The following is a 20,668-nucleotide window of genomic DNA, read 5'->3' on the forward strand; positions in this document are numbered from 1 at the left end:
GAGAAGTTTACATGAAAAATGTATATAAGAAAAATGATGACAAAGTCCTCGATCAGTTTTGTGAAATGTATATCGGATTTGTACTTTCATCCTTGACAGCGACCTTTAAATATTCGGTCTTGCATACATATTAAAAATGTAAAGAATACAACGCGCCATTGTACAAAAGCTAGAAATGGTCCTTGATGTATGTGGAAAACTGCCCTTAAGATTAGCAACTGGAGATCACACTACTGATGTTTGGGAATCATCCCACGACTAACTGCGTGCATAAACCGACACACACACACATGCCTGCGCGTACACATGCATGCACAAACGTACATTTGCAACGCATACAGAGTGAGACGCATTCATGCCACAGCGGAGTTCAGTGAGGCTACTGCCCTGCATAGAAATAATAACTAACATTGTCGTGTTGTCTGCCGACTGTATAGATATATTGCACGTAGCACACCACCTCTAGGCGTACTGCTGTAAGCCTGTAACACTAAACATTGCACACCTGTAATTACATACGTTTGTCGTCCACACAGTTACAGCAATTGACAAGAGTTACCCTCGTGCACTCAGGCCTTATCGCCCCTTACACCGGACACGGCATCTGCGCATGTCAGTGCTAAGTGCTGTCTAACAACATGGCTACCAACGACAAGCTTGAGTACCTTAATCTTTCTCAGGACGAAATTAAGCGCTTGGAAGAAGCGCTGAAGAAGGAGGAGTTTCGCAAACTTTTAGTGGAATATGCGGAAGAGATATCGAATCCCGAGAACAAGCGTCGTTATGAGGAAGAGATTGCTCAACTTGAGCGCGAGCGAGGAATGGATGTGACGTTTGTCACCCCGGAGCCAGGATATGTCCTGAAAACAAGTGTCAACGGTACCACTAAAGCTTTTATCAACATTAGCAAGAGTGACAAACTGGATAAGCCCAATTCTACGCGGCAGCAAGGTCCAGACGGCAAAAATGGATTGCTGTGGCAAATTCCGCACTCGTTTGCACCTCCGCGAGAGGACCGGGACAAGTCAAAACGAATTTGCCAGGTATACGACTTCGTTATTCATCCAGATACGTACCGCATGGCAGAAAGCAATGGTCGCTTTAAGAAATTAGTAGAGGACACCGCAATGGAAGGCATAGAGAAACAATTTGGTGTCAAACTTGACCGAAAGAATGTTAAACGACCAAAACTGCATTTTAAAGGAACACCCATCGCCACTGTTATTCGCACCCGCAGTGCCAGTGGCCCACAGAACATTCCAGATCCCACAGGCATACTTCAGAATATGCCATATCCATACGACAACACTACCAGTGCAGAGAAGGCACAGAAGCAGGAACGATGTTGTTCCAATAGAGTCAAAAAAGAAAATAGTAATAAGATACAAGCCAATAGCGAGAATAATGATGATGTGGTGATACCCGTTTACAACATTATCCATCGCTCACATATTGACTTACAAGATTTTCGCCATGCTCCAGATGCCAGTCCAAGCGCAAGACCTAAAGAACTGGTGGTTAAAATAGAGCTGCCTTTGTTGAGCACAGTCACACAAGCAGATTTAAATATCTTTGAAAAGCGCTTGCTTCTAGAATCAGTCTGGCCAGCAAAATATAGGTTGGACCTTACACTTCCATACAGTGTAGATGATACAGAGGGATCTGCAAAGTTTGACAAACAAAAGCGCATACTAACAGTAACCCTTCCTGTTGTGCAAGAAGACACACCAGGTCTTTTTCCTTATCTTGCAAATGGTGAAGCAGCACCTGAAGATGTCACAGAGAAACCTCTGATCGAAGTCATTTCATTACCTGATGCGATACTTGATAAGCATGCCCAGGAAGCATGGAGTGAAAAGCAGTCTGCATCTTCAGGAGTCTTAAATAGTGCTGTTAATGGTCACTCAACTAGTATCACCTACTCTTTTCCAGACTTTGCTTTTACTCAAGAGCTTGAGACAGTGTCTGTTATTTTACAGGTTAAAAATGTAGAAGAAGCCTCCTTGGAAAAGGTGTTCCCTGCTGCAAATGCAATGCATCTCAAGTGTATGTCATGTGGCCATGGAGGCTTCCCCATGCATTACAGTTTCTTTGTGCAGTTTGCTGAAGGCTGCGATGTGGCCACTAGCGACTGCTCAGTGGATGTCCACCAAGACAATGTGACCATTCTGCTCCTGAAAGATCGTTCAGCACGAAGCTTGTGGCAACAGTTCTGGGCAGGCATTGATTCAACTACATTAAAAGTGAAGTGCAGACATATCAGTAATTGTGTGCATGTATATTGGAGCGACAGTAGTGTATTTGTGCATGTGGAGAATGTATAAAAGATTATCAAAACAACATACACATCTTAGCTGGTTTTAATTCAGTGTTTTCTGTTTTTTAGTATAAGTTTTATGAAAATAAGCTTTATCATTATAAATCTTAATGGTTCATGAGTATTTTTGAAGTAAGTGCTATGCTTCTTAGGTTTATTTTGTAAAAATGTTAAAATTAAAGTCATGGTATACAGTTTGTGTGCATAAACATTGGTGACCATGTTATAACACTTGTTGCAATGATAGCAACTGTCTGCAGGAGCACCAGTTCCAGACATGCACTGTTCTGGAACAACAGCTGGATCAGCTGGATGCTGCAGCTGCTGAGCAAGAAGAGAGTCGCAGGACAAGCTGTGAACAGCTAGCTAACCTTCAAGTGCTGACAATGGATGAAAAGAAGTTAACAGTCAAAGTCTGTCCTGCTGCAGCTGTAAGTTATCTTTCTTTGCTTTGTTGTTTTTTGTCACTGGATAGTAAGACTGACATAATGTTTTTGTTCTATTGTTATTATTTTATTTCATTTGTCACTGGCTAGTAAGACTGTTTAAAGTTATTTTGTGCTACCATGGTACAATTGAAGGCAGACAGCAAACTGTAAATAGACCTCCGGACAGCATCAGTCCTTTATTTGACACATCTGCCCAAAGCAAGTCTGATGAAACAAAAAAAACCCCAAAAACCCACAGATCAGAAGACATAGATCTGCCGACAGCACAAAAAAGATAGAGCATTCGTCTCCACCCAGTTAGGCAAAGGGACATTACTCACTTCTTTATATATTTCCAGTAGGGCTATCAGTAAAGCAGAGTGTGACAAGTATGTGTGTGTATACTGGATGAGAATTATGTTAAAGTTTAAATTGTCTTCTTCACTTGAAACATCATCCTTCGTTAACAAAAACTACTCCTTGTCACCTTTGCCATGCACCATTCCAGCGCCATCTGCCAGATGCGTTCTGTACGGTTTTTTATTTTCAACCTCATCAAAAGACCACTCATCAACTAGTCTCAGATTCTTCAACTTTTGCTGGAGCACCCTTTGCAGATTTTGTGCTGGTAACTGAGAATTGTCATTAACTTGCCTAGGAAATCTTGTGCACTGGATCCTATTCTGACCACCATCATGTTTGAATGTCTTGACACATCAGTTCCAGTCGTTACAGGCATCATCAGTTACTCCCTGTCTACTGGCTCTGTTCTTTCCTTTGTCAAACATGCTACTGTCACACTGATATTATAGAAGCCTAACCTCAACCCTAACAACCTAAAGAACTATCGCCCAGTCTCCAATCTTCCTCTCTTATCCAAGATCCTGGAGAAAGTTGTTCCTCATCAGCTGCTACAACATGTTAACATCTCTGCTGGAATCATTTCAGTCTGCCTACTATCAACACCACTCACTCGTCTGAGACAGTTCTGGTCCAGGTGGGGAATGACTTATCTGCTTGTAACTGCAGTCAAAATATCAGTCCTGTCTATGCTTAATCTGCCTGCTGCTTTCAACAGTTTAGACCACCACATTCTCCTGTAGTGATGATGATGATGATGATGATGATGATGTAGTTTTATAACGCGCTAGTATCCGCATCACAAAGATGCGCTCAATGCGCGGTGTTCCCAGCAGCCACCAAACTGCAGGTCAAATGATAATTTTAAATAAGTTTAAACAAGTGAGTCTTAAGATTTTTCTTGAAAGCTGCAAGACTAGCAGACTCCTTGGTCGAGAGGGGAAGCGAGTTCCACAAAAGCGGGGCTACATTGGAGAAGGATCTAAAACCCGCAGTCTTCTTATTAGTATTCCCTGACTGAACACTCGGTCGTTCAAGTCGGAATTGGGCTGCTGAACGAAGGTTCCGCTGAGGTTGGTAACGGCGAATGAGATCCTGTAGATATGCAGGCGCAAGGTCGTGAAGACAGCCATATGTCAAGGTTAACAATTTGTGCTCAATTCTTTTCTCCACAGGAAGCCAATGTAGGTCACGTAGTACAGGAGTAATGTGGTCAGTTTTTTTCTTTTGTGCAACTATCCTAGCAGCCGTATTTTGCACTCGCTGAAGCTTCGACAACTCGCTCTTTGAAATCCCCCAGAGGCAGCTGTTTGCATAGTCTAATTTAGAACCGATGAGGGACACAGCAACTGCATTTGCAGTCTTCTTATTGAGACTGGGTCGGAGTCGTCCAAGTGTGCGGATATGGAAATAACATGCCTTGACTACAGAACTGACATGATCAGACATAGAAGATTGTCGACATAGAGTCCAAGGTTCCGTACGGAGCTGGAGAGGGGGACTCTAGCTTGACCCACTTGGATGGAATCTAGAGAGACTTTGCTAAGGCTAAACTTGGAACCACATAGCATCGCCTCTGTCTTCTCATCATTAAGCTTGAGTTTATTCCTCAGCATCCATGACTTGACCTCTAAACAACAATCTTCTATAGCACAAGCTGCCTCACGCACCGACTCACTGTCAGTACTAAATGAAAAATAGAGTTCAGTGTCGTCTGCAAACATCTTACGGTTCACATTATGCTTCTCAATGAGAGGACCAAGCTGAGATGTGTAAATAGAAAATAGAATCGGGCCCAAAACAGAGCCCTGCGGGACACCGCACAGCAATGGAACTGTCACTGAAGAAGCTTGATTGACCATCACCCTTTGTGTGCGGTCACTGAGGTAGGAATGGAACCACTGCAAGGCGAAACCACCAATGCCCACCTCCATCTGGAGACGAGTTAGTAGGGTGGTGTGATCAATGACATCGAAGGCCGCACTCAGATCAAGGAGGACCACAAGAGTCACTTTCCCTGCATCCACACTGCACAGAAGATCACACTACCTTCAGCTTCTCTGGCATGTTTCTAGGTTGGTTCTACTCCTACTTGTCTGCTTGCACCCAGTCCATTAGTGTCTGCGGTTCCACATCAGAACCTTCTGCTATGGTTTATGGAGTGCCTTAGAGTTCGGTACTAGGGCCTCTCCTGTTTACTGCCTATGTCTAGCCACTTGGCCCTGGGGTCTGCCACTTTTGCTTACAGTATCACATGTACACTTACAGTGTTCAGCTCCTGGCATCTGGCCCTGCTTGCCCACTCCACAATCTGTTCATCAGTACTCAGCAAACTTCAGCTCTGTCAAACACTGGATGTTGGCAAACAAATTAAATCTCAATGGAGTTAAAACTAAAGTCATCCAGATATATAGCCTCTGCACATATGCTTAAACACCTGCCTCCATCTAAATTAAATAAATTTAAATAAACTTTCTCCTACATTGTTCTTTGAGAATCATGTCAACTCAGTTTGCAAATTCATCTTTTTTGAGCTTCACAGAATCAGCTGCATCATACATCTCTGTTGTCTCCACCAAGCAGCTTATGTCAGCATTTGTGTTGACCAGATTCGACTACTGTAACTCTTTGTTCATAAATCTTCCTGGCTGCTTGCTTGACAATCTTCAGAGAGCTCAGAACAATACTGCCTGCATTGTATTCCATAAGCAGAAGGCCAGCCATGCCACACCATTTCTCTGTGATCACCACTGGCTGCCAGTTCGGGCTTGTATCAAATTCAAGATCACCATGCTTTGCTATCGTGTTGTTCATGGCCTTGTCCCAATCTGTCAAAGTTGGTGTTGCCATACCAACCTCACAGGTTAGTTAACTTGGTCCACGCTGACTTGCTGTCTGTTCCACATATGAGACTGGAGACATTTGGCTGTCGCTTTTTCTCCTTCTCAGGCCTCAGTATTTGGAATGGCCTGCTTCCGTCTTTTCTCACAGTGAACTCAGTACATGCCTTCCGATCTGGACTTAACACATACCTGTTTCAGAAATGCTTACTATAATAGTGTATCCTGTTGTCATTTCTCCCCAACACTCCTATCTCTGTGTTCCTTTGTGTTCTTGTATTGCCAGCTGGTGCATATTCATATATTATTTTGTGCTTGTTTGTACTCAGTTGTAATCTGTATGACCTGGCCTCTTTCCTCACTGACTCTGGTTTTTGTGCTTGTAGTGGTTGTCTGGTCCAGCTTGCTAGCAATTGCTGTTGTGAAACATGGGCAGATGTGGCACATTTTGATCTTGTATCGTTGTGAGCTTGGCTAGTGTTCACAGCTCAAATGGGCTCTGAGATGAAGTGTCTTTAGCTGCATCCGTTTAATGCCCGTGTTTTCCGAGCATAATGGGTGGCTGCACAGTTGTTCTATTTTTGGATCTTATGACTATATTTGTGTGGCAGTTGTTGTTGATGTGTGGGTTTTCCATGTTTTGCCAGGGATGTTGATTGCATCCTGACTCACCAACTTACCGTCAGAAGAGAGTGAATGTTGCCCTGGTGACCATCTGGCAGGTTCTCCATTTAAATCATCTGGTTTAAAGGAAGTATGGTAGTAGAAATTGGCAGCAGAAATGTTGTCATTGGTACCTTCTCCATTCCCTTTATCACTGGCAGCTTGGCACTGGGACCAGGGTTGTGTGCATCTATCTTCTACACGAAGTTTACTGTTTTTGTAGAATGCAAACTTCCCTTCCCCACATGCCTGTGTGATGGCTGCCTGTCGTCTTGTCAAATCATTTGTTACTCTTATGCCAGAAGCTGTCAGATTGTCTTTAACTGCTTTTGTTGTTCGTAAGGTGAATTTTATCATTCCAATGGTGAAACTTAATGATCATGGGTTTTGGATGGGTGTCATTTAACATTGGTCTTCCAAGGCGATGAGCACATTCATTGTCCTTGGTTTCCCATGATTTATGATGAAAGTGTTCGTTAAGAAGACAGATACTTTATCAATGCATACTGCACAGTTCTCGTCACTACTTTCTTTCCTGCCAAAAAGTTTTATGTTTCAACATGACATCACTTCAAGTTTATCAAGATCAACAGTCTCGTCTAATCTTTTCTTTAACTGTTCATTTTCTTTTTAAACAGAACATGGATGTATATTGTATTTTCAATTGTTTTGCTAGCTGAAGTAACAGACTCTTGTAGCGATGTAATATTTTCTACGAGTGATTGGAAAGAGACTTAAATCTACTCAGAGATATTGTTGGATATGAAATCTCCCACACCACAGAGTTGATTGTCAGTAGTGGACACCAGGCTGAATTGTGACTCTTCCAGATGTGACATGGAGAGAGGTAGTGTATCAAGGGTGGATGAAACACTCTGGTGTGATGTTACTATCACTCTCTGCTCCTCATAGAGTACTGTTTGAAGTACTGTCTGTGTTTCTGTTAAGACCAGGGTTTAATTGCACATCCCATACGCACAGCAAGAGACTGGCCATGATGAGTGCCATCAGTAAACAGTTTTAGCAAAGAGTCTTGATCTTGCCGTACACATCCGCCATGGGCTGAGCTCATTTAAACATAAAAGTCCAAAAACTTCAAACAAAGCAGCTGCATATCGACCTGGAAACTGAGCAGTCAACGAGCATGGTTCATAGGTGTCAATGCATCGCAAAATTATGATTGACAAGTTAATCAGTTCATAATTAACTTAGGATAATTAGGCTAGAACTGACAGCAGACTGAAGAATTGTCTGTTCTGATCATGAGCTAAACTCACCTTGAGAGGGAAATCAGAAATATGGGGCTTAAAAATAATCGCCCAGTAGAAATTGTACATACCTTTACATTAAAAATACTACTTAATGTCAGCTTCAAAACCCCAAACGATATGGTTTGCAGTGACACAGGTAGATTTCCCCTCTATGTACATTCCGAAGCCCCATGCATCTAATACTGGTTACACCTATTGAGGCTTGACCCCAGCAGACATCTGCGGAAAGCATATAATATGCCAGTTGAGCTTCATGATAAAGGGAAAGCATGCTGGGTGTCTGAAGTGCGTGAAACTCTGTACATGTGTGGTTTTGGCTATGACTGGGAGAATAAAGGTGTGCAAAACCTTGGCAAATTTTTGTGTGTGTTTAAGCAGAATCTTGTTAACTGTCATAAACAAGATTGGCATTGTCATGATACAGAGAGCCCTAGGTTAAAGGTACAGTCAAATCTCCCTACTATGCCACCCCGCTACTATGCCACTCTCGGTATTATACCCCTTTTGCTCGGTCCCGACTATAAATTCAATGTAACATAAATTTACTATGCCACCACCTACTCTCGCTACTATGCCACTTCTGTGTGATTGTTAAAAGGCACAAGTTGTGAAATTCCGCGCAGTGCTCGATTATTATGCTGTATGGTAGTGTGGGACATCGCAGTTAGGTGGGATGGAACATAGCACGCACACAGGGAGGGTGGAGGCTGGCGATGGGAGGGTGGTCACTGGCCGGGTGAAAGCCCCGTGACAGAGGGAGAGCGGGAGGGGGTCGTCTAGAGACAGGATGCAGATGCGCGGATGTGGTTGGGAGGGGTGAAGGATGAAGAGGTGAGAATGAGAGGAGACAGCTAGTGCCAGCAGACGATTCTTGCGAGCTTTGGACTGACGGGTAACTTGAAAAATAAAGCCTTTATTATGAACCCTCGTTACTATGCCACTCTCGCTACTATGCCACTTTTTCTCGGTCCCGGTGGGTGGCATAGTAGCGAGATTTGACTGTATATGCAAAATTTAAGTCAACTGCAGGTGGAACCATATTTATAGGGTATCAACAATAAAGCATTAAGAGATGCTTTAACTAGATATTTACTGGGAATCTCTGATTTTAAAACCGTCAAACACAGATACACAAACCTTAGCACCAGATTTGGAATGCCTCCTTTGCCATACTTCACAAGACGATGAAATGACCTACTTTTCCAATGCTTTCGGCTGAAAGACTTAAGATGTTGATTCCTGCCATCGAAATGCTCAACTCAATCTGTCCTTACCTTCTCAGCCTTAATCAATGATACATCACATAGTACTAACCTAACCAGATATCTTTACCACTGTTTTAAAGAATGTAAAACTGTCAGAAGCTAACCGAAGAAAGATGTCCATATTGTTACTGTCACTTTCTTTGAATGTTATTGTTTATGCCAACACTTATATTAATATGTACTTCTTAAATTGTAATATTTTATCCTAAAATTTTGTGAGCTGTGCTCACATCCTATGATGTTGAAGCCAGATGGCTTCAGCAATAAATTTTGTTTGTTCGTCTCGTGTGAAGCACATTGAGCGCGCCTCTTTGTAGGGAAGTGTGCTGTACAAATCCTATTATGATTATTATTATTATTAACTAACATAAATTAAGCTAATGAGGATTTGAGCTCTTGAAGACTCTTACTCTTGCACTATGTTGTCCATGGGGAGAGTTACAAGCCAGCTTTAAAAGTTTGTCACTAAGTGTTAGTCTCAGTCACTGAGTCTACCAGAACATGGGCAAAGATGGTGCATTTATTTCAGACAATTTTTATTTATTTTTTTTTAAATATTTTTTTAGGGAATTTCTTCTATGGTCTTTTGCAAGATCAGCGACAGCAGATCTTGCATGATGGTTGAATCTACTTAGAAGCTTATATCTGCATTTGTTTGTCATGATTTAATGATTCTTATTTTTTATTTGTTGATCTTTTTAGCTGCCTTGTTCAGTTCTTTAAAAGTGCCAATAGCATAAAAACAATGTTACTTCTTAGTTTTCTGTAAGACCAGCCATGTTATACCGCTTCTCTGTGATTGGCAGTGATTGGCAATTCATGGTCACATTAACTTTAAAATGGCTGCAGTGGCCTTGCCTTCATGGCCTTGCTTCTAAATGAAAGTGTACACGGTCATTTCAACAAAAATAGTGGAGTAAGACCTAGCTGCCATACTTCCATTGTGTGTCAATATTTATACCTCCATTATGTGTCTTGTCAAATTTCAAATATGTTGGCACTGATGAAAATAGTATTCATATCTCCATGGTCCCCAAAATCACCTTTTTAAAAATACGTAAAGAAAAAACTATGTAGATGAATATTCTATCAGTATATGATGTTTCAGCATGTGCAATCAAAAAGATTAAAATGCATGTGAACTTATTTTTAACTAGTTAAATGAAATTAGTAAGATATTAACAAATTATGAACAACATTCCAGCCTATACAACCTTGGCTTTCAGCTTGTATTGTCCTGAAATGAGCCTGAAAGAATATAGTTTTTAAAAGCTAACAAAATAGTCACCCAAGTTTTGGCAGGTTTTGGAAATGTCAAACAATGTTCAGTCTCCACCAAGAAATATGTGTCATTCTATCTGCCCAGTTGTTTCTGCTGGCATACAGCACTGGGTGGAATTGACCCTGTTTGTCTGCCTATATATATATTTAAGTTGGATGTCTGAAGGTGCTTTCTTAATGGATGTCCTGCATGTTTCAGAACAAGAAGCAGGCACACAGATACACAAGCGATGAGGATGAGGAGTATGACCCTCCATCTTCAGCTGAGATCCAGGTGGTACACTCACGACCACCACCTCTTCTGCATGGAATCCTCAAGCAGCATACAGTGTCTGAGTCTAGTGAAGATCAGAATGGTGATCAAGAGAGCCCCAGGTCACCAGGAGAGGAGGAGGAGGAGTTGTCCTCTTCACTGGGAAAGAGGAGGTCAGTGTCCTTTAGTGAACACATTGACCAAGCTACCTTCAAGACCTCTTCTGCAGTCAGCAGCATGACCATGGCACTCAAGAGTAAACGCCGACGTCAGCGCAAGCGAGAAGAGCGTGGCTCAAGGCGGCGGCACAACAGTGGAGGTTCTGAGGGTAGTGGAGATGACCAGACTCACAGCTTGTCAGATTCCCATTCTCTAAGTGAGGAGGAAAGTGGCCATGACAGGACCCTCAAGCTGACGCAAAACAAGAAATGGAGAACTGCATCTAGTCCATCAGTAGCTGATTGCACACCCAAAATTGAAGAGGTCAAGTTACAAAACACTTCCTTACCCAAGTGTGAAATAGATCAAGAAGGCAAAGGTGAAATAGAAATAACACAGCCAAGATATGAAGCTGATTCTGGAAAGCATTGCATGCTAAAACATATATCAGATTCCAGTGCCAGTGCCCAGGCTGCAGGTGAAGAAGCCAGGGAAAAGAAAGTTCATCCTGCAGCTAATGACAGCAGTGGGAACAGATGCATTGTTGAATGTGCTAATGATGACATCCCACTTGTTACAGCTGATGAATCCATTCAGAAAAGCTTACCTATTACAGCCAGTGAAAATGGTCAAAAATGTCTCCTTGTTAAAGATGACAAAGCCAATAATACAATATTTGGTACTGTAGATGGAAAAGCCTTGAGGACCCAACCTGTTTTGGTAACCGATGGAGTCACCAAGCCATGTGGCACTCTAGCAGAAAGGACTAAACATGTACAGTCTGCATGTGGTGATAACACACTAGCAGTCAGCAGTGAGCATGTTAATTCCACCTCTTACCATGATGTGTTTGAGAGCAAACATTCACTTGAGGGAAAAATTTCTTTGGCTTCAAAGCTTGCTAGTGGCAATGGTGATGATAATCTTGAAGATATGAGAATGCAAGAACAGCTTACTATCACCAGGGAGGCTGAAAAACTACAGAACAAAGAAGGACCTCATCCGTGGGTGAATGGAACTGCAGACAAGACAGACAAATATAAAATTGAGGAGTCAGAAAAGAGTTTAAATCCAACAGGTTTTGAGGAAAACCAGCACAGGACTCAGTGTGCATTCAAGTTTTCTAACACTGTTATCTTTGACTTAGATTGTGAGTGACACAGAGCTACTTTGTCACCAAAGCCATGCATAGAAGACAGTTTGTAGCCAAGTGATTGGATGCCACTCAGTTTTGAACCATCATACCCATTGTGTAGATCAAAGTGTAGATTGGAGTGGGACAAACTGGTATTTTGCTACCATGGTGTGGTCTGACAAGCCCTCGATGCTGGAAAGGATGCAATAGAGGCAATTTTGCTAGATAAATTTATCTGTAATAGAAAAAAATAAGAAAGGCAAGAAAGTCTTGGAGCATTGCTTCTTCTTTGGCTGAATGTTTCAGCTTCTGATAGTGGCAGGTTGAAATTAGCAACTATGCGAACCATGAGAGACAATTGTCCATTCAAGGAAATAATAAAAATTTTTAATTGTATCTACTTATTTTGTCTCTTTTTTTGTAGAAAGGACAGAAAACAATTACACAGGTAAACAACTCTGTTTAAACATAGGCTGAGAGAAGAATAATGCTGACTGTAGTTTGAAAAAACACAATGTGGAACCTGCACAGAATGATGCAAAATTAATGATGACAATGAAATGCATGGAAAATGTGGTGAATTAACTTAGATTCTACACTGAATTTTGGTGTTGTCATTACATCATTGTCTAATGGAATTGATGCAGAAATAATAGGCAGTTGAGTGTTGTCATAACATCTGGTGATAGAAATATCAATGAACAATGGACTGCTAGATGTGAGTGTTTGCCTATAAACTGGTTGATGTAATCATAGTGTGGTCTGACTGTAGGCTGATGCATGTTAACTAGCATTATCTGACAATTGTAGGTGTAGACGTAATATGATCTTGCAGTGGACTTCTGGATGTTCAGCACAATGACCTGATACTGGACAGATAGACTGATTTATTTTGAGCTATGGTTTTGTGGGAGTGGTGTTTTTCAGCATAGAAGTGAAATGGTCTAAATTGGGCTAAGTGGTCCTATTTTAGACTGAATAATATGTACTGTATGTGGGTCTGTACTTTGAGAAAATATGATAATGTGAAGAGGTAAAAGGTCAAGAAACTACGGAGTGGAAACATTTCATGTTCAAAGGGTTTTTCTTCAGCAAAGGTTGCCATCTGCTTCACTCTTCCAGCCAGCATACCCACACTGCTGTCTGCTAAAGTTAACCCTTGTGGGAGTAGTTATTGCTCCTTTGGTGACATTGCCTTGTGCTTGACATCTCCGCAGTGATAGAGGCACAGGTCAAAAGGACCATTTTTTTAATGTGGAAGTGAAAATGTACATCTGCTGTCTCAGATTTCTGACTTGATGTCAGAGGTTTCAGCACTATACATATTCTGCACCAAATTGGTTTTTCCTAAAGATGTTGGAATTTGAAGGAAAGATAAGTTTTCCATAATGCCACGTTTCACATTATGCTAAGTTAAATTTAGTTTTGAACTTTGTGTGGTTTTTTTTTGGTTTTGGTTTTTCTTTTGGTCATATCCTTTTGCTTAGGAATTGAATTGTCAGAATGTGTGATATTTAGAAATATTCTATAGTAAATTGGGTAGAAATAAACATTTGCACAATGATCATTGTGAGAAAAATGGTGAAATTTGTAATGGACAAGGTAGGTATGGGAGAGTCCTAAACCCTTCTATGTCTTAATAACATCTATCTGTATCATTAGTTATTTTTGCAACAAATAGCTTTTCCTTATTAGCAAGGACATGATGAAGTTTTATTTTTCAGCCAACTGCTGTTATCGATGTGAATATGCATTATGTCTTCATGTTTTCCAGCAGCTCACACACAGCCTAAAGATTTTTTTCAGATGTACTGAGTGCTTACAAGCACAACAAAGATGTGGCAACAAGAAAGAGCCTTCACAAAGTCTGACTAAACAGACTAAAGATCTTGCCAGCAGTTAGCTAAAGTGCTAGTATTTTATCTTTTAACCTGCTATGTGTTAGCAGTCCTACTAGAGGCAGATTAGGCATAACTCGAGGGAAAAATGAGTGGGCTTAGTTCGTGAAAATATGCAAAATCAGAACAAAACAAGAAGATTCATGAGGTATAAGCCAGCAGGTTATCAGGGTTGAGATATTGCTGGGATTTAGAAGGTGGCTTAGGCCTCATTTCCTGCGATTTTAAAAATGTGTACGCTGATTGAGCAATGCATTATTCGTTTATTAAAGGTGTTGAATGTTTTCATTTATCAGGGACTTCAGAAGTATGAATTAAGGTCAATCAGCACTCTATTTCAAAAAACAAAAATTCATTGACACATTATTTTATAATAAACTAACACTGGTAGAGTATGAGAACCTTTTCATTAAGATTAGTGTCTAATGGCAACATCCAATAAGCATTTAGCAGTTATCTTAGTGCTGTGCACAAATTGGAAAAGGAGGTCAAGTGTATGTATGTGACTTTGGTTATAGCATTCTTTAACTGGATCTTCCAAAACCTACACAATTTCAGCTTTGTTGACATGAATAAAGAACAATGTGACTGAAAGAGAAGTTCTGAGTCTGACAAAGTCGATTTCACAGTTTCCTGCTTGTACCAAAATAATCATTTTGGATAGCAGGTAGCAGAAACAAAGCAAACTGTGACAGCCTACATTTATGAAGGAGTCCTGCACAGTCTTTTTGTGTCTGGCTCTTCCACCCTTGTGTTCCTTGGCCAAAAGAAGATTTATTGGCTACTACTATCATCAACACTTTCTTCCAGAGTAAGGGGAACTGGCCAGGAGGGATTGAGTAGTTTGAGAGAATAAAGCTGTGGTCACTCGCAACCCTAGATATACAGTAGCTTACATGTTCTTAAAATGCATAACAGTTAACTTAATTTAATAATTGTAACTAAAGCAACAATAGCTTAGAAATTTTTTTGGCATAATATATTTTATATACTTAAAGATACATGATCTATGGACAGACTCCTCATAATGCTTGGAAAGTTATATCATAATTGGGTGGGTCAGGGCCGATTGTAAAAGCTGTAATAAAAGTATTCTTATTTGTTGGGGGTTTTTTTTCTTAAGATAATTCACATCCCCTTATTTCATACTTTTAACATTGTTTCTGCTGTTATTTTGAAATCAATGTCTGATGCTGCAACATGCCTCTTTATCAACTAATACTTTTCTTCAAGTCTAGCAAAGATCTCGAGGTTCGATCTTACACTAAGCAGTTGTTTTGCTTGTCATAGGGATGGTTGTATGCTTTCACTAACCTATGATGTAACATTGGGATCTAGTTAATTAAATGTAGGTTATCAATACAAAACCTTAATAAGAAATGCTAACCATATAACATCGAGTTAGCTGTCAGCGTGAAGTTCTCTCTTTATATCACTTGCAACCACAGTTTTTGTCTTTCAAGTTTTTATTATTGGGAAATCAGATAACTTTTCTCCTGCCTTTTTTTAAAATTTACTGCTGCAGTGGTTTATAACAATGGTGATCTTTTCCATCTTCAAATGTCTCAGTAAAGCCAGCTGAATGGTTAATAAACTGACCCCCTCTTCTGTTGCAACCACCAACAAGTGTGTGAATATTTGACAAAATACCCTCATTCTTTGAGATTCATTTCTTAGTTGAGTTAATTTAACCTTGAACTGACTGGTGACATTATCTTTTAGTGCATGAGGGCTTTACAGATGGTTAAGACCTTTTGTGGGTAACACAGTTACTATAATGTGCTGCTGCAGCACTTGAAGATGATTTTTGAGAAGGTTATGTAACATTCCATGCACACTGCACAGCATGTCATTAAGGACATGATCATTGTGAGGAACTTATGGATAGGCATGGCAGCTGATAAGGCCTGTCTTGAGTGATGGTGTTTAAGTCCTGAATGGGACCACCAGCTAGTCCACTCCACATTTGTGAGCCAGGTTTTTTTCTCTGACCAAATCCCATCCAAGGTACCTTGAAGGACCATCTTTGACATAGTGTCATGTCAGGTCACATGACTGAATCAGACTAGCTTATATTGCTTGACTGTTGAAAGTAGTGGCTCCTGGTGTCCTCTGAGTATGACAATGCTTCATGCAAAGTCATTAGTTTTATGCTCTTGCATGAGATCTGGACCAGCCTCAAGCACTTGGTCTCAAATGACTGGATTTTCCTCTGGATAGTTGAGTGGTTAGAGCACTAGCACTCAGACCTAGAGGTATGCTGGTTCCATGCTCATGTTGCACAGTAAGCTTTTCCTTAGTCGACCCAGTTGTCTGGAATGGGTACCTTACTCCATAAAATACTGGTGCCCAACCTCTTCTCACCCGAGGCTTGCACTGGACATGATATAAAATCTTGTGGGCCAGAACATGGCAGTTTTGCCAGAATCATGACATTAAAAATGACATTATTTTGTGTCTGCTTAAAATGAGTAGGTCGGATGTGGCCCACGGGCCGTAGGTTAGGCACAGGCACCTGTGCCATAAAATGTTGGGAAAGGTAAGGCAGCGAGTGAGAGAAGATGGGCACCACCCTCACATAAAGCTTGCCCCCAAGAAAAGTGAGGTCTCTAACACCTCACTCCCTGATGACTTTTTTTTTTAACCTTTTCCTCTGCTTATCCTAGGGTTGCCAGTGACTGAGACTTTTGCTCTAGTCTGTGAGATCTTGCAGTTGGTCTCTGTTGGTTCCTGTTATCGGATTGATTTCATCTGCAAAACATAAGTTGCATATCAGACATCTACTGTTGGAAATGTGAAGGTTGTTGAGGATTTCTTGTACTATGTTCTCCAACAAGATGTTGAATAAAATGTTCATACTGGCAAGAAAATCTTCACTGACAATTTTAAAAACTAATCTGTGAAGAACTGAAAATCAAACTGGGTTAATAAGCTGAATGTCTGTATGAATTTGTGATTAATGTTTCTGACACCATGGGCTGTCAGCTTTCATCATTCCTTGTCTAATAAAGTAATAACAAATGCATACTGTTTATGAAAACTCTAATTAGAGCAAACTTGTGCTTTTGTGCTTACGGTTGTTGCAGAGAATTTGATAATTGATTTCTATTAACAGAATATACAGCTCAGTAAAGATTTTATGAAACATACAGATTGTTGATGACTTGATGGTGAGGGCAGTCCTGGACTTTGGCATAGATAGTTCAATAATTTAAAGTTTCAAGATGTAGCACTTAAGAGTTCTGGGGAGAAGCATTTAAGAATAACATAAAGGCATAGTGACCGAATCAATTGAATGAATAATTCAAGTTCATTTGAAGACGGTTGCTAAATTTTTGTGTTTCATTTGGTCTGCAAATGAAGTAGTATGCAGTGAAAGAAAGGGTGGTTATAGTGATCGGTAATCGGTAGCAAACTTGAAATTGCAACAAAAATATCAAAAAAAGACACTTCTCCACTACTATGTCTTAATCTTAAACTAATAAGCTATTTGTGTTCATTTTTTAAAAACAGAAATGAAAACCAAAATCTTCGTTCAGAATGGTGTTCATTGTCATTCAGAAACCATCATCTCATCATCTGGAACTATTCGCTACATCAGGATGTCTATCATTTGGAAAGAACAGAAGAAGTCCAGTTGGTTTGTTTAGAAAGAAAGTGATTCCCGCTTGAAGCGGTTTCATACAGAGTATGGGGTGGGGGTATAAACAGAGAAACGACCAGCCCATCGAACAGGATCTGCTGATCGAATCCGGTGCATCCGCTGCAGTGGTGACTATAGCGAGTGTGCTAACAACCGTACTCCCCATGTGAAGAGGATTGGGTGGTTGGTTTATTTAGTAGGAAAGGTGCTTCCACCTTGCGGCCATTTCTCACTATGGGGGAAGGGAAATGACATTCTCGGGTAAAGAACCCGATGCCCAGCCCTGTGGACAGGTGTCACACACGTGTCCCGAGACGCGACCTCAGCTGCTTATTGCAGTGGTGACAAATGTTTAAAACCAATACACTATCGGGCGATCCAAGTGAATAGGATGGTTGGTTGGTTGGTTTATTGAGCAGGAAAGCGCTTAAAACTTGCGGTGATTTCGCACTATTGGGTGGGGGGTTGTTTATTTGGGATTAATGCCGTGCCAGCAACTAGGGCTGTATCACGGCAAGAACTATGGGGGGAGAAACCTGACGCCCAGCCCTGCAAAACAGGTGTCACATACAGTGTCTCGAGACGAGATCTGAACCCTGAGCCTCTCAGAGCGTTTTGACCACTACAATACCGGACAGACCAGTAATTTTTAGACAGCATTGCTTGTATTTTTAGGGATTTTCATTGGTGTGTCTGGAAAAAGTAAACTCTGTCGATATTTTATAGATACTTCGTGTTTAGTAGACCAGTAAATATCTGTTGTATTTTTTCGGCTAGTTTTATGTTAAGCTGGTATTTGCATTAAAACTTGTAAGCTACAGGGAAAATTTTAAGAGTTGTGGAGGACAGATAAACGTCCTATTATGGTAAGACTACTCTGATAAGCAGAGCAATAATCGTCCTTGGCCAGCTCTTTGTCGTCTGAAACCTGATTATTTTACTTCCTGTGCAATAATTTGCATATCCGTCGTTTAAAGGTCATGTTTGTCCAATGAGAATGATCAGTTGAAGAATAAGCCCCGCCTACCGCCTGGCTTTCCGCTTTCGCATTATCGGTAGGGAATAAGAAAATATCACTGATACAAGAGAATGACGCAAAATGTAATAATAACATATGTATAAAAAAGTTTGTGGAAGAACTGGAGAGAACGGTTAGTGTAGTTTTAATCCCCGTTACGAAACCTTAGAGCGAAAACCAACGCAAGTTTATTCCTCTTTTTGCCCCGGATTACCTCTTCCCTCGTTGTTCACGCTGGTCAGCATTTGACCTCTTTGTAAGAGAAGTACGCTGACAAGTGTATGTGTGCCGACTTATTTGCGAAAATTCGATGACTTTTCCCGTGAACTGCTGTCGGTAAATGACATCATTGTTAAGATAAGTGACTTAACTTGGTATTTATCTGTGAGAAGAAAGAATTTGACGTGACTTTCATACTGGAAAGGGCTTTCATTTTTCCCTCCAAAATTCAACATGCCTCTCCTTCGCAAGCAACCATTCCACAAACAGAAACCGCCACCAGACCTCCACCCAGAGGAAGAAGTCTTTCACTGCAAAATAACAAACGAAATATTCAGGAATTACGAGTGAGTATCCAAGATTATGTACTTTGTGTCCAATTAAGTTGATGAAAAAAAAAAAAAAAAAAAGAGTTCGTCTGCTACGATTTTTCATAGCCATGCCGATATGATACGAACAGTTCATTCGATCGTTTATCCACAGCCATACTAGCGAACCGCCATTTTCCGCATGCTCGATTATTTTTCGTGTGTGCTTTGAGCAGATGCAAATATTAATGTTATTCTATCAATTACAGGGCCTTTTTTGAGAGGATCATATTGTGCAACAGTCTGGTTTGGTCATGCGCTATCACAGGACGCGCTGGTATGACATACCAGGAGGCAGTGGATTGCGAAGAAAGAGCCAAACGACACTTAGCCACGTTTCAGGAGAATCTTCAAAGACCACTGCTTTTTTTAGCGACCCTCACTCATAGAAGTCGTTTGGCCGATCTCAACGACGACGTCTTTCTCTTTGCTAAGGATCACTACTTCATTGGAGAAACAGTAGATATCAGCATTGGTGGGGAAAGGTGAGATGTTTAAACCTGACACCTGTTGAGTGTTGTCGATAAAGTATTCATCTCTCATGAATAATTGTTTGCTTAGGAGCACTCCTATTAAATGCTATTTTAATTTTATTATATCAGATCTTTAAAGTTTTAATGGATTCCAATCATGTGACTTGTACAGTTTTGGTTCTACAGCTCACATTTTCCTTGCTGTGATATAGCCTTAGTTGCTGGCACGGTGTTAAAAACAAACAAACAGACAAAGCTTACATTTTCCAAAGATGGATTTAGCATCTTGTTAGAACAGATGCAAATACTAATATTTTATGTGACACATTTCAATGGATAAACTGAAAAGGCAGGAATGTTGTCCTGAAAAATTTACAATCGTTTTTACTGCCAGGAATATTATTAGTGGCACGTGTTTCTTTTGTTCCACTAGATCATATTTTTGGATGCATTTTTGCTATTGTGGCTGCAACCATTATTTAAAACTTTATTGTTCTCAGACATGATTTATTCAGCTATGCTACGTAGAGATCGCCAATCATAACAATTTAAAACTGATGAAATCTTATCCTTAAAGTTATAAAGCAGTTTTGTAATTAAGCAGTCCCAAGTATTGGCTGGACTGATGATAACAGCTGAACTTTATGAGAAACATTCCTGCAGGTGACAAAAGCCTGTACTTTGTGATTACTTAATGATAAGGAAAGATTGGTGAGTTTGAGATGTTAATAATATGTCTGTAGTGAGCAGTGATGTGCTACTTACATTCAGGAGATATGATCAACCATTTTTAAGAAATAGGGAAGAGAACATTCTTAAAAAAAAGAGCAAAAAAGGAAAAAGGTTAAAAAAAAGATACATGTTATTTCTTGTGGTCTGCCAAGGATTTTATATTTTTGTTTAATGCATAATTTAGTATTGTGAGGCCAAGAGTCAAGGTCTTCAGCTTTTGAGGTGAAATGAAGGTGTAAGAGTCAATCAGCTTTGCTACAACAAATATTGAATTACTGATGGGTGGGTGAGAGGAGGGTAAAGTGGGGGGGGGGGCTTGGGGAAGGTAAGGAAGTAAGATGATAT

General features: G+C 40.5%; 2 protein-coding genes across 4 annotated transcripts in view; both read left to right on the forward strand.

Annotated features, from left to right (window-relative positions):
* The first annotated feature begins 604 nt into the window (after positions 1-604).
* Positions 605-16,893, forward strand: LOC112571306 (protein kintoun-like). 2 transcript variants are annotated; one of them, XM_025250208.1, is made up of 4 exons: positions 605-1,043; positions 2,100-2,243; positions 2,578-2,748; positions 10,625-16,893. In XM_025250208.1, the coding sequence occupies exons 1-4, from the start codon at positions 639-641 to the stop codon at positions 11,993-11,995; spliced, it is 2,091 nt and encodes a 696-aa protein (XP_025105993.1). In that variant the 5' UTR covers positions 605-638; the 3' UTR covers positions 11,996-16,893. The 2 variants fall into 2 exon arrangements, with proteins under 2 accessions (XP_025105993.1, XP_025105992.1); XM_025250207.1 differs by having other exon boundaries at positions 626-2,243.
* Positions 16,894-18,520: 1,627 nt separating this feature from the next.
* Positions 18,521-20,668, forward strand: part of LOC112571305 (bromodomain adjacent to zinc finger domain protein 1A-like) — a 33,900-nt gene continuing 31,752 nt past the window's right edge. Inside the window, exons 1-2 of one of the 2 annotated variants that reach the window (XM_025250206.1) lie at positions 18,521-19,097; positions 19,328-19,603. In XM_025250206.1, coding sequence (XP_025105991.1) covers positions 18,985-19,097; positions 19,328-19,603 — 389 coding nt within the window. In that variant the 5' untranslated portion in view covers positions 18,521-18,984. The remainder of the gene's footprint in view (positions 19,098-19,327; positions 19,604-20,668) is intronic. The other variant, XM_025250205.1, reaches the window with a different exon arrangement.

The sequence above is a fragment of the Pomacea canaliculata genome, linkage group LG8 (genome assembly GCF_003073045.1).
Source record: "Pomacea canaliculata isolate SZHN2017 linkage group LG8, ASM307304v1, whole genome shotgun sequence".
Lineage (NCBI taxonomy): Eukaryota > Metazoa > Mollusca > Gastropoda > Architaenioglossa > Ampullariidae > Pomacea > Pomacea canaliculata.